Source organism: Sorex fumeus, unplaced genomic scaffold (assembly GCF_029834395.1).
Source record: "Sorex fumeus unplaced genomic scaffold, SorFum_2.1 ptg000095l, whole genome shotgun sequence".
Lineage (NCBI taxonomy): Eukaryota > Metazoa > Chordata > Mammalia > Eulipotyphla > Soricidae > Sorex > Sorex fumeus.
Genome location: NW_026606152.1, coordinates 7,925,830 through 7,944,159, shown reverse-complemented (window position 1 = coordinate 7,944,159; position 18,330 = coordinate 7,925,830). Strand labels below are relative to the sequence as shown.

Here is an 18,330-nt window from a genome sequence, read left to right as displayed (position 1 = left end):
AGACTGCTATTTTGTGAAATGTATTAGGAAGACCTCACTGTAAAGTTGAAAATTATCAAAGGGAAAGTCTGAGGACAGAGGCAGGAAGTAGGAGGGAGCTCTAATTCAAAAAAGCACAATGAAAACTTTTCTTCATACTCAAGTGGAGTCAGGGCAATATCAATGACAGGTTTCTCTTGTCTCCTAAATATTTAACAAATTATAGAATGAAGATTTTCTTTTGAGATATGGCTTTTTTCCCCCACAGCAAAGATAGAGAAAGTAAAGCCTTACACAAATAAGACATTCTGCTTTATGCAGAATGATAAAATAATAATATGGAGAAAACAAAAAATTACTGTAGCACTGTCCTCCCGTTGCTCATCAATTTGCTCGAGAGAGCCCAGTAACATCTCCATTGTGAGATTTGTTGTTACTGTGTTTGGCATATCGAATACGTCACGGGTAGCTTGCCAGGCTTTGCCATGTGGGCGAGATACTCTTGGTAGCTTGCCAGGCTCTCCAAGAGGGGCGGAGGAATTGAACCTGGGACGGTGGGGCCGCCTGCATGCAAGGCAAATGCCCTACCACACAGATAATTATTTATATAAAATTCTAATAGATTAATGTAGGAGACATCAAATTAGGAAAAAATAGTTAAGAATATTTTGGTATTCTGGAAAGATAGTGATTTCACTAAAAATCCACTTTGTAAAGACAGACTCTAGAAATGCACTGTCTTTACATTCTGTTTTTATATATATATATATATATATATATATATATATACACACACATATATGTATTCGCTTTTTGGGTAACACCCAGCAATGCTCAGGGGTTACTCCTGGCGTTCAGGAATTACTCCTGGTGGTGCTTGGGGGACCATATGGGATGCCAGGGATTGAACCAAGGTCAGTCGCATGCAAGGCAAATTCCCTACCTACTGTACTATCACCCTGGCCTGGATATATATATATATTTTTTTTTTAAAGAATATTTTTTAGATGTTTTTATTCATTCATGTAGTCATGTATAGTATGCCTATTATTAAACAGGTAAAATAAGACCAAAAACATTTGCCAAAAAGTCTTAGCTTGCCATTTGCTCAACAATAGACAAATGGAACTCTAGAAAACGTAAATGAAATAGCACATATACCATGCTTTACTTTACTTCATACCTGGAAGATTATAGTTGCTACAGCTCCAGTTAAGTACAATGAAAGACAGTCACAAGCTGTCGCTGTCCACTTGTCACTCCCACCAGTTGGTCTAAAACAAAATTTGAGAACTTGTCAAAAATGTGACATAAAAAAAGTACCATGATGTATAAATATTTGAACCAACTACATATGGAGTGAGAAATCAATTTAAAGAAGGTTGCATGTTTTTAATGATTTTCTTTCTGTTTCCACTGCTGTTTGTCTATTCCCCTATTCTATTAATGAGTCATGTTACATACTAATTTATGTGTGTCTCACAGCTACATTGACAATTCTCTCCACTCAAAACAAGTAGTAGGTATGTTTTAAGTATTTTCACTACATATTGCATACATAATTAGAATACAAACTCTAACAGTTTGTATTAGATACATATTCTGCCATGGCTATCGTCATGTTGAGAGTGCCCACGATAAGTGTTTGTCACACACAAAGCACTCCCAAAATACTGGAAACAAATAAAAGCAGAGTCACTTTATATCTGTAACGACACTGATCAAATATTTTTGGAGGTTTTTTTGGAGGGGGGAAGAATTAAATATAATATGAATTTCTATCTATGATATCAGCCTCAATTTACAGAAAATTAATTTTAAAATATTCCTAGTATAACAAGGCAGTAATAATTAAAACAGCATGGTACTGGAACAAAAGCAGAGCTGCAGACCAATGGAACAGAGTTGAATATACTGACATTTCCTCCCAAACATATAATCATCTAATTTTTGATAAGGGGGCAAGAAAAGTGAAATGGAGCAGGGAAAGCCTCTTCAATAAACTGTGCTGGCAAAATTGGACGGCTACATGCAAAAAAGTGGGCTCAGATCTCTGCCTAACACCATGCACAAAAGTAAGATCAAAATGGATTTATGACCTCAACATCAGACCAGAATCCATAATGTTTATTGAAGACAAAGTCGGCAAAACTCTCCATGATATTGAAGCTAATGGTATCTTCAAAGATGTCACGCCACTGGCCGAGCAAGTGAAAACAGAGATAGACAAATGGGACTATCTTAAACTAAGAAGCTTCTGCACCTCAAAAGAAACAGTGACCAAAATACAAAGACAGCCTACAGAATGGGAAAGGATATTCACCAAGTACACATCCGACAAGGGGTTGATATCAAGGATATACAAGGTACTGGTTAAACTCCACAAGAAGAAATCACCCAACCCCATCAAAAAATGGGGTGAGGAAATGAACAGAAACTTTCGCAAAGAAGAAATTCGAATGGCAAAAAGGCACATGAGAAAATGCTCTACATCACTAATCATCAGAGAGATGCAGATCAAAACCACAATGAGATATCATTTCACACCACAGAGACTGGCCCACATCCACAAGAACAAAAGCAACCGGTGCTGGCGCGGATGTGGCGAGAAAGGGACCCTCCTTCACTGCTGGTGGGAATGCCGGCTGGTCCAACCCTTTTGGAAAACAGTATGGACGACTCTCAAAAAATTAGAATTTGATCTGCCATTTGACCCAGCTATAGCACTCCTGGGAATATATCCCAGAGAGGCAAAAAGGTATAGTCGAAGTGACATCTGCAATTGTTTGTTCATTGCAGCACTCTTTACAATAGCCAGAATCTGGAAAAAACCTGAGTGCCCAAGAACAGATGACTGGTTAAAGAAACTTTGGTACATTTACACAATGGAGTACTATGTAGCTGTTAGAAAAGATGAAGTTATGAAATTTACATACAAGTGGTACTACATGGAAAGTATCATGTTAAGCGAAATGAGTCAGAAAGAGCGGGATAGACACAGAAAGACTGCATTCATCTGGGGAACATAAAGCAACAAAAAGGGAGATTAACACCCAGGAATGGCTGAGATTAGTACCAGGAATTTTGCTCCATGAATGGAAGGCCAGCCACAGGCTCCAGGTGAAAAGGAAGCTCAGATAGAGAAGAGAGTACCAAATGAAGGGTGTTGTGAGGGCCCTCCCAGGGTGGGAGAAGCATGCTAAAAGTAGTCGATAGACCAAACATGATTGCCACTCAAAGCCTCTCTTGCAAAACACAGTACCCAAAAGAAGAGAGAGAGAACAAGGGGGAATACCCTGCCACAGAGGCAGGATGGGACGGGGGGGGGGGGGGATGGGGGGGAATGCTGGGACCCTTGGGGATGGATGACGGGCACTGGTGGAGGGATGGGCACTTGATCATTGTATAACTGAAACCCAAGCACAAAATTTGTAAGCCTATAACTGTACCTCATGGTTTTTCACTAATAAAAAAAGAAAAAATAAATAAAATATTCCTAGTATAAAGTATTAACAGATCACTGAAAAACACAGTATCTGACTTGGATTTCCACTTTAATTTTCATAACTGAAATTTCATCTGCAGAGTTGAAATCAAGTGATTTCAGACATTTCTCTTAATCAAATCCAAACCCCTGAATTAAAGAATTGCTAATGTCAAAGAGACAACAAATGACATAAAATGGCTCTTGCGGGCTCTCTAGACATGGTTTCTAGATTTGGAGTTCTACTGAAGTTTACCTGTCAACTAAACATAAACTGATCTTGACAATCTTTTCATGTTGAATTAGCTAACAAAAGCAACTGTGTTTGTAGTCTGGACACCTACAATTTATTTAACATGATATATTACTTATTAAGAAGCCAGTATTCTACTGAGCTAAGTGGCTCACATAAAGCCCAACAGGCTCTGTATTCAATGACTCTTTGAATTATGGTTTTAAATTTATTGGGATGGTATACAAATAAAAATTGACATTAAAATTACTCTATAATTTACATTTTATCATTAAGATGTTAAATTTCTATATATTAAACCCTTAAACTTCTTAAAGTATTAATAACATTAAATGTCTGTACTCATGAAACTGTATACTTCAGTTTGAAAACAAAGTTTGGGAGATGGATGGTGGCAAAGGTTGTACAATAATACACTATATACTTAAAAAGTAAATTTTATGTATTTTACCATGATAAAAAATTCTCAAGACAGGTAATTAAGAATTCTAGTTTTGCATTCAGACTTTGTTTATAAACCAATATCAACATCTAGTAGATGTATTACTCTGAGTAAAAAAATTCTTAACCTCTTAAAGCTCAATTTTCTTGTCTGAAGTACCTACTTTATAGACTTAAAGTTTGATGTATGGCTGAAGTAAAATAATGTATGTAAGACAATTAATTCAAAGTTCAGAAGTTTATAAGGTCAGCTAGCTATTATTATCGAACTCTTGGGATAATGGCATTTCATTTCACTCTTATGTCAAGGGGGAGAGAGTGATTATACAGTCAGTAAAGTGCTTGCTTGCCTTGCATGTGGCTGACCTGGGTTCGATCCCCAGCATCTCATATGGTCTCCCGATCACTGCCAGGAGTAATTCCTGAGTGCAAAGCAAGGAATAATCCCTGGGAATTGATGGGTGGATGGCCCAGGTACCAAAAAATATCCCAAATTCACACACACATACACATACATACACACACACACACACACACACATATAACTCAAGGTAAGTACAGGAATACATTCTAAATTGGGCAAATTAAGAAATTAAAAATTCTATTAAATTATTTATAATTAAAAAATTTAAATTGAAAGTTGTTAGAATCCATGCCCAAGAACAAATGACTAAAGAAACTGTGAATAAAGAAAATATACACACAATGAATTATTATTTGGCTTAAGAAATGATAAAGCCATGAAATTTACTACTACATGGATACAGAGTATCATGCTAAGTGAAATTAGTCAAATGGAGAGAGACAGTCACAGAATGATCTCTCTCCTGTGTGAGATATAAAGAAACTGTATGGGGAATATCAACTGTATGGGGAATATCAAATACCTAAATAAAGAAAAAAAAGAGAAAGAGAACTTTTCCACAGGAGGAAGTTTGTCACTGGGGTAGGGGTGAGGACAGGGATAAGTAAGGGAAGGATATTTGGACAATGGAGGAGAGGAAAAGCCTGCTACAGAGGCAGATGAAGGGGGTAATCAGGAGGGAAACAGGGGACACTGGATGAAGGAAATGGACATTGGTGGATGGACTGGTGTTCAAACATTGTCTGAAACTTAATAATGAATAACTTTACAACTCTGTAATTAATGATGATCCAACTGATCTAGAATTTAGTAATTCTAGACAATGGGAGAAGTACCTATGATTGGTGAAATGTTCTGCATTAGTAGAGTATAGATATTATTCAGAAACTTTTCAAAAGCATTAAAACCACCATTAGAGGGGCTGGAGTGATAGCACAGCAGGTAGGGCATTTGCCTTGCACGCGGCCAACCCGGGTTCAATTCCCAGCATCCCATATGGTCCCCTGAGCACCGCCAGCGGTAATTCCTGAGTGCAGAGCCAGGAGTAACCCCTGTGCATCGCCAGGTGTGACCCAAAAAGCCAAAAAAAAACCACCATTAGAACAGTCAAGAATAATAAAGTACTTTATCCTAATGTTAATTTAAAAAATTATACTAAACAGATAAATCAAACCAATGTCAAATTAATTGATGCCTTCAGGAAATGTACTTATTCTTTTATTTAGTTTTTGGTAGCAGGAAGCAGCTCTCCAGATATGATTTTTATTATACATTTGGACCAAACTTTTTTTTAATGAGAACTGCTGAAAAGTTCTAGGCAAATATATTATTTAAATGTAAAAAGCATAGAACTTCCATTAGAAACAACAGGCTATTAAAACCAACAGTTCTTTAGAAATCTCTTTTGAGAGCAAAGAGACAGATCAAATTCATCAATAAGGAAAAGCATGCATACCTGAAAAGTCTGATTTTTACTTAGGACACAGACCATTTTTCAAACGTTTGTTTTTTGTCTTTGGGGCATACCTATCACTCCTTCTCCTGGCCGTGCAATCAGGAATCACTCCTAGTGGGCTTGGGGGACCATACATAATTCTGGAGATAGAACCCCAGTCATTCAAGGCAAGTGCCCTACCCACTGCACTATCTCTCCAGCTGTCGAACATATTTTTTTAATTCCCCAGTTCCTGAGCAACAAATTGACTTACTTGTTAACAGACCAATTATGAAACTGCCTGACAATGTAAATAGATAATCTACCAGAAAATGGTTTCAGATTTCAATTTTAATTTGAAATGACATCATATAATCATAGTGTCCCTCCTACCATCCCCACTCCTTCCCATGCCCTGCCTCTATGACAGTCACATTCCCTCTTATTCTCTCTCTCCTTTTGGGTGTTATGGTTTGCAACATAGGCACTAAGCAGCCATTATGTTTGGTCCATAGTCTACTTTCAGCACACATTTACCATCCCAAGTGATCTCTCCAACCATCATTTGCTTAGTGGTCTCTTCTCCCTCCCAGCTGCCTTTCCCCCCAGCACATGAGATTGCTTCCAAGCTGTGGAGTCACCCTCCTGGCTTTTCTCTCTACTATCCTTAGGTGTTATTCTCCTATTATGTTACTTTATATTCCACAAATGGGTGCAGTCATTCTGTGTCTGTCCCGCTCTTTCCGACTCATTTCATTTAGCATGATACTCTCCATGTTGACCCACTTGTATGAATTTCAAGGTTTCATCTTTTCTAACAGCTTCATAGTATTCCATTGTGTAGATATACCAAAGTTTCTTTAACCAGTCATTTGTTTTCAGGCACTTGGGTTTTTTCCAGATTCTGGCTATTGTAAACAGTGCTGCAAGAAACATATAAATGCAGATGCCATTTTTACTGTGCTTTTTTGCATCTCTGGGATATATTCACAGGAGTGGTATAGCTGGGTCAAATGGGAGCTCAATTTCTAATCTTTTGATAAATGTCCATATTGTTTTCCAAAATGGCTGGACCAGTCAGCCTTCCCACTAGCAGTGAAGGAGGGTCCCTTTCTCCCCACATTCACGCCAACACCGGTTGCTTTTGCTCTTTCGGATATGTACCAGTCTCTGTGGTGTGAGATGATATCTCAATGTTGTTTTGATCTGCATCTCCCTGATGATTAATGATGAAGAGCATTTTCTATGTACCTTTTGGCCATTTGGATTTCTTCTTTGGGAAATTTTCTGTTCACTTCACTGCCTCATTTTCTGATGGGGTTGGATATTTTCTTCTTGTGGAGTTCCACCAGAAACAGGCATCTTTCTATGTTCAGTTTGGGTTTCTTGATTTCAGTGTTGTTGGCTCTGTGGTTTGGATATCTGGTTCTATCATTCTGTAATATTACATTTGTACCTGAACCTCCAGACCTGGCCATCGTTGCTTCTCAATTTTTTTCTCCCTGCACATCCTCCCCACCTTCCCCTGCACAATACTCCCCCCCCCCCCTTTCCTTCTCCTCCCTGGCACCAAAGTTGACCTGGGCATCCCTCCTTAAAACACTACATTCCCTCATTCAGATATTCTAAATACCACATACAAGTGACATCATTCTATGTTTATCTATTTACTTCACTTAACATGTCTTCCAGTTCCATCCACGTTGCAGCAAATTCCATGATTTCACCATTCCTTACAGCTGTGTAATATTCCACTGTGTATATATACCACATTTTCATGATCTACTTAGCTATTGTTGGTTGATTGCTTCATCTAGATTGATTCCAAATCTTAGCTATTATACTGAGTGCTGCAATAAATAATGTGCATACATTCTTTTGAATGAATGTTTTTCTGTCCTTGGAATAGATATCAAAAACTGGAATTGCTGCTTCATATGGGAGCTCAATTTTGAGTTTACTGAGTACTGTACATATTGTTTTCTGTAGGGGTTGGACCAGACAACATTCCCACCAGCAATGGATCAGAGTTCCTTTTTACTACATCCCTGCCAAAAGAGATTGTTCCCAGTATTTTTGATATGTGGCATTCTCACTGGCTTAAGGAGATATCTCATTGTCATCTTGATTTGGATTTCCCTAATAATAAGTGATGATGTGCATTTTTTCATGTGTCTGTTGGCCATTCATTGGTTCTCCTTAGAGAAGTGTCTGTTCATTTCCTCTCCCCATTTTCACATGGGGCTTATAAATTGTTGTTGTTGTTGTTGCTCTTTGTGGGTACTTTATAGAACCTGGATATCAACCCTTTACCTGATATACTGACTGTGAATATTTTCAATCACTCAGCTAGCTGTCAGTTTTAGCCCTACATAAATTTTTGCCATACAGAAGCTTAGTATGATGTAGTCATAACAGTTTAGTTTTGACTCTGTAGCCTTTACCATAGGCATCATATCACTGAAGACTTCTTTGTCTAGGTTTTGGAGCATTCTGTCTATATTTTCCTCAATATACTTTATAGATTCAGTCTGATCTCAAGGTGATCCATTTTGCATTAACTTTTGTTTAAGGTAAGAGATACGGAACCAGCTTAATTTTCTTGAGTAATGATAGATATTATGATTTAATATTTTGATTTCTTGAGTGTTCAGGTCAATACTTTTCCCATGTAATCTTTTACCAACCCTTAAAAAAGATACTTGTGTTTGGACCACATCCTGCAGTGCTCTGAGGGTCCTCAGGGAGACCAGATATGGTGCCGGGGACAGAATAAGGGTTGGCAACATGAAAGGCAAGCACCCTACCCAATGCATTTTCTCTCTCTGGCCTAAAAAGGTATTTCCAAATGGATAGAGGATATTTATATTTACTTAAAAACATACTCAAAATCATTCAGTTTTACAATTATAATTACAATATCTGTTATAATATACACTTTCATGTCTTTACCCCAATCTAATTATATTAAGCAGTTCCCAGTATCATATTATTTAAGTTTCATTTCCAAAAATCCAATTTTTAAACAAATATGACCACAATCCCATTAGGAAATATAACAAATCCAGTAATTCCTTAATTACTTAATCTCTGTCTTATTTAGATGGTATTCATATTTTTCTGTTGTTTCAAAAACACTTTAACTTGATAAAGTCCATATATCGAGTGGATGATATTTATCTTGAATGACTCTTTCATCTCTTTCCTTAGTAACATTCTGTTGAAGGGAACAGAGTACTTTGTTCTGCAGTATCCACAATACAGATTTGGTTGATAGCTATTTCCATTGTATTTAACATGTTTTTCCTTGCTTTTCCTTTAAATTTCGTGTCTTACTTAGATTCAGGTTTGCATTTTTTGGCAACAATATTCATAGATGGTGCTCGTCCATCCATCAGGAAGTACATGACGTCTAATTCCTTTTTTTGGCTGAGACACATCCAGCAGTGATCAGGGGTCACTCTTGGTGGTGCTTGGGGGACCACATGCTCTTTCAGGCATTGAATCCAAGTTGGCAGCGAAGAAGACAAGCATCATACTTGCTGTACCATATGTCCTGTTACTGAGGAATTTGTTTTGTTTCCATGTATCTTGCAACTTTAAAAAAATTGCATCACCATGAGATATAGTTATAAAGGTTTCTTGATTGGGTTTTAGTCATACAATGTTCCAACACCCATTCCTTCACCAGTGTTTGTTTCCCACCACCAATATCCCCTGTATCCTCCTGCCACTGTTCCCCATTCAAGCCTGCCTCTATAGTCCTCCCTCTCTCTCTCTCTTCTTTCTCTAGTTCCATACCCAGCCTGCCCCACCTCCCTCCGCCCTATTGAGGTTTTGGGAGGCATTTTAGACTCAAAGGATATTCAAAGGATATATTCTAGTAAGGATACATTGTCTTTTATGGTGACCACTCCTAGTAATGCTCAGAGGTTTAGCAATGCAGAGATGCATGCCTGACAATTCTAAGATTGGGTGGCCACCAGTGCCACACCGGGAGATACTGCAGGTGGAGGACAATGGGGGTTGGGACTCACATATGATAACATGTGTGCTACCAGTTATTACCCCAGTCCTCTCTTTTTTCCCCTTTAGTAAAGTAAAATAATTTTTAAAAATTAAAGATGAAATTTCTTTTATTTTGCTTGGAGGAACTTTTGCTGTAAAGAAAGCCCCCCTCCAACTTTGAAACAAGGTGGAGAGGTAGTTAATTTGAGGTACATTGTAAAGCAAATAAATCATCTGAGTACATGATTGAGAATGAAGAATACTAAGAAGAGAAATTTTTTCATGAACTCTGGAAAGCCTTACTTTTTTTAAAATTAATTTTAGCTATGATTTATTTATAATACGCCTTTGTTTGGTTTTTATTTTGGGGCCATAATGGCCATACTGGGTTGGAGCAATAGCACAGTGGGTAGGGCATTTGCCTTGCACGCAGCCGACCTGGGTTCAATTCTTCACCTCCTCCTGTGGCAGAATACAGGGGATATTCTTCTTGCCTGGAGAGCCTGGAAAGCTACTGAGAGTATCCCGCCTGCAAGGCAGAGCCTGGTAAGCTCCCCATGGCTTATTTGATGTGCTAAAAGCAGTAACAACAAGTCTCACAATGGAGACATTATTGGTGCCTGCTTGAGCAAATCGATGAACAACAGGAGGACAGTGCTACAGTGCAACTTAAAGATATGTGAGGGGTTCAGGAGGGGAGAAGGAGGGATGGTGAGAGGAGAGAGAGTAAGAGAGAGAGAGAACAAGTTAACATTCCTAGGGCTATGTATATGTAAATGTAAAATGTATGTAAATGTAAAATTCCCAAAAGTTCAATAATAAAACAGTCTCACCCCTCAAATGGGGAAAGGAGATAAACAAACACTTTCACAAAAATCATAGGGCCAATTAAACATTACCTATAAGAAAGGATGCAATCTTGCCTTTGCTACAACTTAGATGAACTAGAGTGTGTCATGTTAGTGAGGTCAAATACTGGGTAAACTCCTTCATATATGGTGCATATATGGTGCATCCTTGCATATATAAATGCAAGGAAATGGATAGTATCTAATGATAACCACCTCTTGGACTTTAAGCATAGAACTGAGGGTTACCAATTAGGAGGAAGAAATAGGTGGAGGAGAGTGGGGAAGAAAGACATGGACTAGAAATAATATAAAAGGACAGTGGTGGAGAATTTCTTCCTCTTTGGTGGTGATGAAGGTGTAGTAAGATCATGTATCAATGGCACTATAGTTAATTGTTACCTCAATACTTTTTTATAAATAAGAAAAAAAGAAAAACACTCAGAATACTCATCACAAGTCATAAAAAATCACCGCTACCTCTTACAGTGTTGTTAGCATCTAGATTCTGTGGTCATTTTTTTCTTTTTCTTTATTTTTTAAATTTTGGGCCACACTCAGCATTGCTTAAGGCTTATTCCTGGCTCTCTGTTCAGGGATCATCCCTGAAGGGTCTTGAACCAAGGGACCATATAGGATGCTGGGGACTAAATCAGGATCAGCCACATACAAGGCAAGCTCCCTACCCACTGTGCTACCACTCAAGCCCCAACCCAGCTGTTTGTACTACAGTTAAGTACAGTGAGGAAACAGATATGCAATCTTCTCTATTCATCATTATGTTTCTTCTTGGGATGGGGAGTGGGGTTGGTCATACCCAGCAGTTCTCAGGACTTACTCATGGTTCTGTGCTCTGAGATCATTTCTGGCGGTGCTCAGGTTCAAACTTCTGCTGGTGCTTGAATTCATGTGAGCCCAGCAAACAAATTTGGCTTGGCTGCATGCAAGGCAAGCTTCTTCCTCTTATAATATCTCTCTAGTCCTCCTCTAGTCATCTTTATAACTCATGCAGAAGCTGTCCTGAATTCTCACCCTCAACACATTTTGGTCAGTTTTCTTGCCTTCTGGGAAAATGTCTTGGTAACTGCTTTCACAGAACACCTCAAGCTGTAAATAATCTTAACTCTGCCACCCTTGTTCCCTCTTTGACCAACACCTTATGATTGAAGCTATAACAGATCAACTCCTGCCTGCCCCATGACCATTATTCCATGCACTTTCCTTTACTGTGATTTATGAAAACTTCTTTTGATAATCCTGTCTTTTCATAGTTTGTTAATGATTCTTTTGTCATGTGCAAATGTTTAATACTGTTCTGGCTACATAATTACAACTCCTTCTAAAGTTATCAGGGTGGTATAAACCTTTGCTTTTGGCTACTTCAGTCTAACATACTGAATCACATATTCTTAGTCAATCTATATGCACTCCTCCTGGACATTTCTGTCTCCAATAGACACAAAATTGTGGCAAATTATCTGATGTAGCATTAAAAAGATTAGCAAGAGGATTGTTCAGCAACCTCCATTTTATGAACGTTAAGATATCTTGGTAATGGGTTGAATTTTTTCTCCAATGAACTATGTTTTTTCTCATAAACAGACCACTGCCCTTTCTGTGGCTAAACTTTCATTAGATAAGAAGATTTTTTTTTTTTTTTGCTTTTTGGGTCATACCTGGCAATGCTCAGGGGTTACTCCTGGCTCTACACTCAGAAATTACTCCTGGTGGTGCTCGGGGGACCATATGGGATGCTGGGTAGCTGGGAATCAGACCTAGGTCGGCTGTGTACAAGGCAAACTCCTGACCTGCTGTACTATCGCTCCAGCCCCTAGAAAAGAAGATTCTTATCTAAAGAATCCCTCCTTCTCAAACTTCACAGAAAAAAATACCATGCCAGAATTTCTTTTTGGACAACTCACTTCACCAGTCAAATTAATTGATAGGTCTGTGCCATTTGATGGTTTTATTTATTGGCTTTTTTTGGTCACACCCACCACGATCTCAGGGGTTACTCCTGGCTCTGCACTAAGGAATTACTCCTGGCGGTGCTTGGGGGATCATTGGGGATGCCGAGGATCGAACTTGGATCGGTTGCAAACAAGGCAAACACCCTACCCACTGTGCTATCACTCCACCCCCTTTACTTTTTTTTAATTAATTTTTTTATTAGTGAAACACCATGAGGTACAGTTACAGCCCCTTTGCTTTTACTATGCTTGCTTGTCAACCTCAATTCTCATGGCTATATAAACACATAAAATATGAATTGCATTAAAAAACTCAATAATCAAACACTGAAGAAACTATTCAAATACACTGATGAAAAGTAAATTAGTTCTAAATATCAGGTATGTTCCGTTGAAACCTATAAATAGCCCTTTCTTGAGATAATCACAGGGTGTCAAATGCACTTGGCCTTCTCTTTTTGATCTGAGCTAATAACAGATGATATATTTAAAGATTTTAAAGGCCTCACTGCTTCCTTTGAAAATAACTATGAACAAATAGAACAACCTTTCCACAGGACGCTACTGGGAGAAAAAGACAACAAATTATCATCCCTGTGGCCTGGAGATTTCATCTATGGAGAAAGATATTTCCAAAAGAATTCTCTTTAAGCTAGTTGAAAAGGTGCTTAGTGGGGCCAGAGTGATATAGTATAGCATGTAGGGGGCTTGCCTTGCATGTGAATGACCCAGATTTGATCCTTGGAAACCCATATGGTTGCCCGAGTCCACTAGGAGTGGTCCCCTAGTTGAGAGCCAGAAGTATGCCTTGAGCACTGCTGGGTGTGGCCCGCAAACAAAAAACAAACTAAAGGCCTTTATAATATATATATTTTTTGGAGTATTGCTATTTATTCAGCCATTGATTAGGCTGATTGAATTGGGCATGAACTCCACCTTACTTCCCCCCCCCCCTTTTATAATTTTATTTATTGAATCACCATAAGAGCAGTTACAAAGCTTTCAGGTTTAAATCTCGGTCATACAGTGAAAAATCCATCCCTTCACCAGAACCCATTTTCCACCACCTAAAACCCCAGTATACCTCCCAACCCACACCCTCCCCCTATCTATGGGGCATATGATTTTCACATTACTCTCTCTCTACTTTGATTACATTCAATATTTCATCAGCAGACTCACCATTACTCAGACCTGCCGAAAAGGCAACAGTAGACAATTTGTTTTCTATTGCTGGTTATGAATAACATATGATGTTGCATGGCTGCAGTAGTGACTGTGTGATTTTGGAATTCCGAAATTTTAACAATTAAATCTGGAGGGATTTCTGCCAAAACCTGCTGGGTTCCAAGATTTGTTCCTGAGTTTCTTGGATCATGGCCTTTAAGCAGCTTGATCAGGGGCCGTTCCTCATGGTGGGTATTTGAGCTGATTCTTCATGTTGCTCTGGCTGTATGGAGGTGAGACCCTCCAGTTCATTCTCAGTATCCCCCTCTCACTGCGAGAAAGGATTCTGGATGAGCTTGGTCAATGGTGGTCACCTTTTCCTCCTTACAGAATACTAACTTCCTAACTTCCTCTTTGGTGCTCCACTGTGACTTGTGAGGCCTCTAGTGTAGCTTCAGAGGTTGTATTATTATATATTAGGCTTGTTCAGTTCCTTGTGTTCACTGTTATTTTGGTGAGACTGGAATAGGCTACTGGCCTGTTGGGTTGATGCATTTTGGATAGCCAGGCTGTTCTCAGAGTTAGGTAATGGAGATAGAGATGTGAGTCCAAAGTGCTGGGAAGGGGGAAAATAATTGCAACTGTGTGAGCAGCCACTGCCCCAGAGGCTATGCCCCTGCTGCTGCTATACCTGTGGGGAAGTTGGCCACCTCGATCCTTGATGCCTGAGCAGGATTAAAGTCCCACTTCTGATGCAGTCCTAAAGCTTGCTGGGTATCCCCTCTGGTCTGGGTGCTCTGGAGGCACCGTGGCCGAGATGGGGGGGTGTCTTGCAATTCCCTGGGTTGGTTTTTTGGGCACACCACAGTGGAGACCAATGATCCTCACTGTATCTGCCACTGTATACCTGTGGGGAAGCTGGCCACATCTGTGCCTGAGCAGGATTAAAGTCTCACTCATGCTGTCCTAAAGCTTGCTGGGGATCCCCTCTGGGTGCTCGGGGGGCACCTTGGCTGAGAGCGGAGAGGAGGGGTTCTTGCTGTTCCCTAAGTCAGTTTCCTGGGTATGCAGCTCCTGGAGCCTTAAGCTCTTGTATAAGTGACTACTTATACAAGTTGAATGACTAGCAATTTTTCCCCATTGTTCCAAATATTTCTATTCTCATATCTGTATAATAAACCATTTATATAACTATTAATATTGCAAAAGGATAGCATTCTCTAAGTGGAAAAGTTCTAACGCATAAAATTTACACAGTTAATACCTGTTGAAATATCACTGTTACAGGCATCACTGTAAAGTTATTTACATGATAATATTTAAATACAACAACCCTGTGAATACTATTAGGCATGGTTTGTGGAAACAAGTGTAGAAAGATGGCCAACTTACTCAAAGGTAACTAGCTATTTTTAAGATCTGTATTTGCTAGGGTAAAATAAATAATGCATAACACCACTCCTTGTGTCAAAATCTCTCATCCCTTGGTTATTTAAAGCATATTCTCTTACTGATTTTTTAAGAAATGGTTCACAAAAGCAATATTCTCTGGGTGGTCATAACAATTTATTCATAGGCTTTACACTCAAAGATCAGTTTAGCTGCACTTAAGATTCAAAGATATTTTCCCTGATTATTTTTTTAAAAAAGGTTATTTCATTGCTTCTAGCATAAAATCATGATGCAATGAGATTTTTAAAAAATCAGTAATTTTACTAGACAATCTGTTTTGGAATTCCAAAATTAGTATTTCTAAACACGTAACAAGCCCTTTCTTTTTCTTTCCTTTTTTTCTTTTTAAAAGAGCCATGATTTATAAAGTTACTGAAAGTTTTATTTTTAAGCATACAATAATTTGACAACTATCCCTCCACCAGTTTCAACTTCCCTCCATCAGTGTTCCATCCCAACCCTACCTCACCCCCACCTGTCAACCTGATAGGAATATTACAAAGTTTCAGTGGTTGCTGCTTAAATCTCATTTTTTGCAGTTCTGGTGCAAAAATCTGTGTTTTGGGTATATGGCTCTACCACTCACTCACATCACTGGTATAAATGAAGCCCTGATGCCTGTTAGCCCATTACTTCTAGTTCTCTTCTTCCCTCTTCTTTCCCTCTGTGTGCCTCCTCTCCAAACACTGGGGTCAAAGATGATGTAGCATCCCCCTTTTACTACAACAGTTTCCTCATCTAGTAGGCCAGATTCCACACATAAGATCATCCTGTGTTTTTCTTTCTTCCTCTGGACTACTTTATTCAACATGGTATCTTCCAGTTCCAACCATGTTGCAGCAAAGTGCATGATTTTATCATTCCTTGCAGCTGCATAGCTTTCTACTATGTATATATACCATGTCTTCGTAAACCACTTATATGTCGTTGGATACCTAGGTTGATTCCATGTCTTAGCTATTGCACTGAGTGCAGCAATGGTGTGCATATGTCTTTTGAAAGAATGTTTTTAGGTACTGGGGATAGATGCCAAGAAGTGGAATTGTTGGGTCGTATGGCAGTTTAATTCTAAGTTTACTGAGGACTCTCCATATTATTTTTCACAGGGGTTGTACTAGACAATGTACTAGAAATGAATAAGAGTTCCTTTATATCACATCCCACCAACAACGCTTAACTTCTATTTTTGATATGCACTATTCTAAACTTGTATGAGATGGTATCTCATTGTCGCCTTGATTTGGATTTCTCTGATGATAAGTGATGCTGAGCATTTTTGCATGTTCCTACAAGCTATCTGCTTGCCTATTCATTTCCTCTCCCCATTTGTCGGTAGAGTTTTTGAGTTTCTTTTTTTTGGTGATCTTTGGGAGTATTTTATATATCCTGGATATCAAATCTTTATCTAATGTGTTGGCTGCAAATATTTTTTTCCCCATTCAGTGTAATGAGACCTTCTTACTTATTTTAAACAATCTTTTTAGGAACAGGTTCTTCAATTGCAGTGTTTAGTATTTTTCTTTAGTTCTTTTCAGTTTTCTTCTTTGAGAGCCAGTCCTATTAAATGTAAGTTATTTTTTGGCCTATTTCAGAAATCTTTTATTTTCTTTTGAAATCCTGTATCCATGATGGATCACATCTACTTGTTTGGGGAAGGGAGAAACTTTGCTACTTACTTTTGCTTAGTTTGACTTGTGTGATATTTAGTTCTGCTATGCAAGTTAATGTCTTTATGACAGGATTCCAGGAGGCTCACAAACCATTTTATGCTATTTCCCCAGTTTTCTCTTTTGGTGATTTATATATTTGTAACTTTTCAAAATTATAATTTCTTGAAATATCTTTTATTTCTATGTTTGTCAGGTTTCTTTTTGGGAAGGGTTGTGTGTATATGTGTGTGTGTGTGTGTGTGTGTGTGTGTGTGTGTGTGTTGGGGGGTGAGTGGAGGGGGCACACCCAGAGGTGCTCAGGACTTACTCCTACTCTATGCTCAGGAATCCCGGCAGTGCTCAACGACATGAGATGCTAAGGACAGAATTGAGGTAGCCTGTGTGCAAGGAAAGCACCGTATTAGCTGTTCTGGCCCCGGTCTTCAATTTTAAAATGTCAGTTTGAATTCCACCTACATACCTTCTTACTTTACCAATTTTTATTTACTTAAAATAAATCATTAAAACATATGCTTCAAATTTTTATCTTTTACCTTTCTTTTTGTTTGTTTGTTTGTTTGTTTTGCTTCTTGGGTCACACCCAGCGATGCATAGGTATAACTCCTGGCTCATGCACTCAGGAATTATTCCTGGCAGTGCTCAGGGGACCATATGGAATGCTGGGAATTGAACCCAGGTTGGCCGCGTGCAAGGCAAATGCCCTACCTGAGTGATAGCACAGCCAGCCCAGCCGAGCCGGGTTCGATTCCTCCGCCCCTCTTGGAGAGTCTGGCAAGCTCCCCGTGGCGTATTCAACATGCCAAACACAGTAACAAGAAGTCTCACAATGGAGACGTTACTGGGCCCGCTCGAGCAAATCAATGAACAATGGGAGGGCAGTTTGCGGTTTGTACCTTTCTTTGTATTTTAAAATCAACTATATTTATAAATTTATAATTATAAAATTTCAGAATGCTAGTGGAGTTAAAACTGATAATAACCCATCAAAAATAGTAAATAACACTCAATAATGAAAACATTAAGTTAGTTAAAAAAACTACCTTATATCAACAAGAGAGCATTCCAAGGATAATCTTCCCATTGCCTTTAGGTTTTCTTGAAGTTCTCTTAAGTCATTAGTATTCACTATTAGCTCAACACCCACATCATAGAGCAAGACCTATGAAAACAATAACTTTTAAGTCTATGGAAAATAATTTTATAAATGGAAAAAATGTATTAAATAACTCCAGGAAATAATATAAAATATGCTCATTTTA

At 38.6% G+C, this 18,330-nt stretch overlaps 1 protein-coding gene across 1 annotated transcript in view; it reads right to left on the bottom strand.

The window, feature by feature from the left end:
* Positions 1 to 18,330, bottom strand: part of RNF17 (ring finger protein 17) — a 195,667-nt gene that overhangs the window by 42,792 nt on the left and 134,545 nt on the right. Inside the window, 2 exon segments of the mRNA XM_056133014.1 lie at positions 1,151 to 1,253; positions 18,112 to 18,230. Of these exon segments, the coding sequence (XP_055988989.1) occupies positions 1,151 to 1,253; positions 18,112 to 18,230 (222 nt within the window).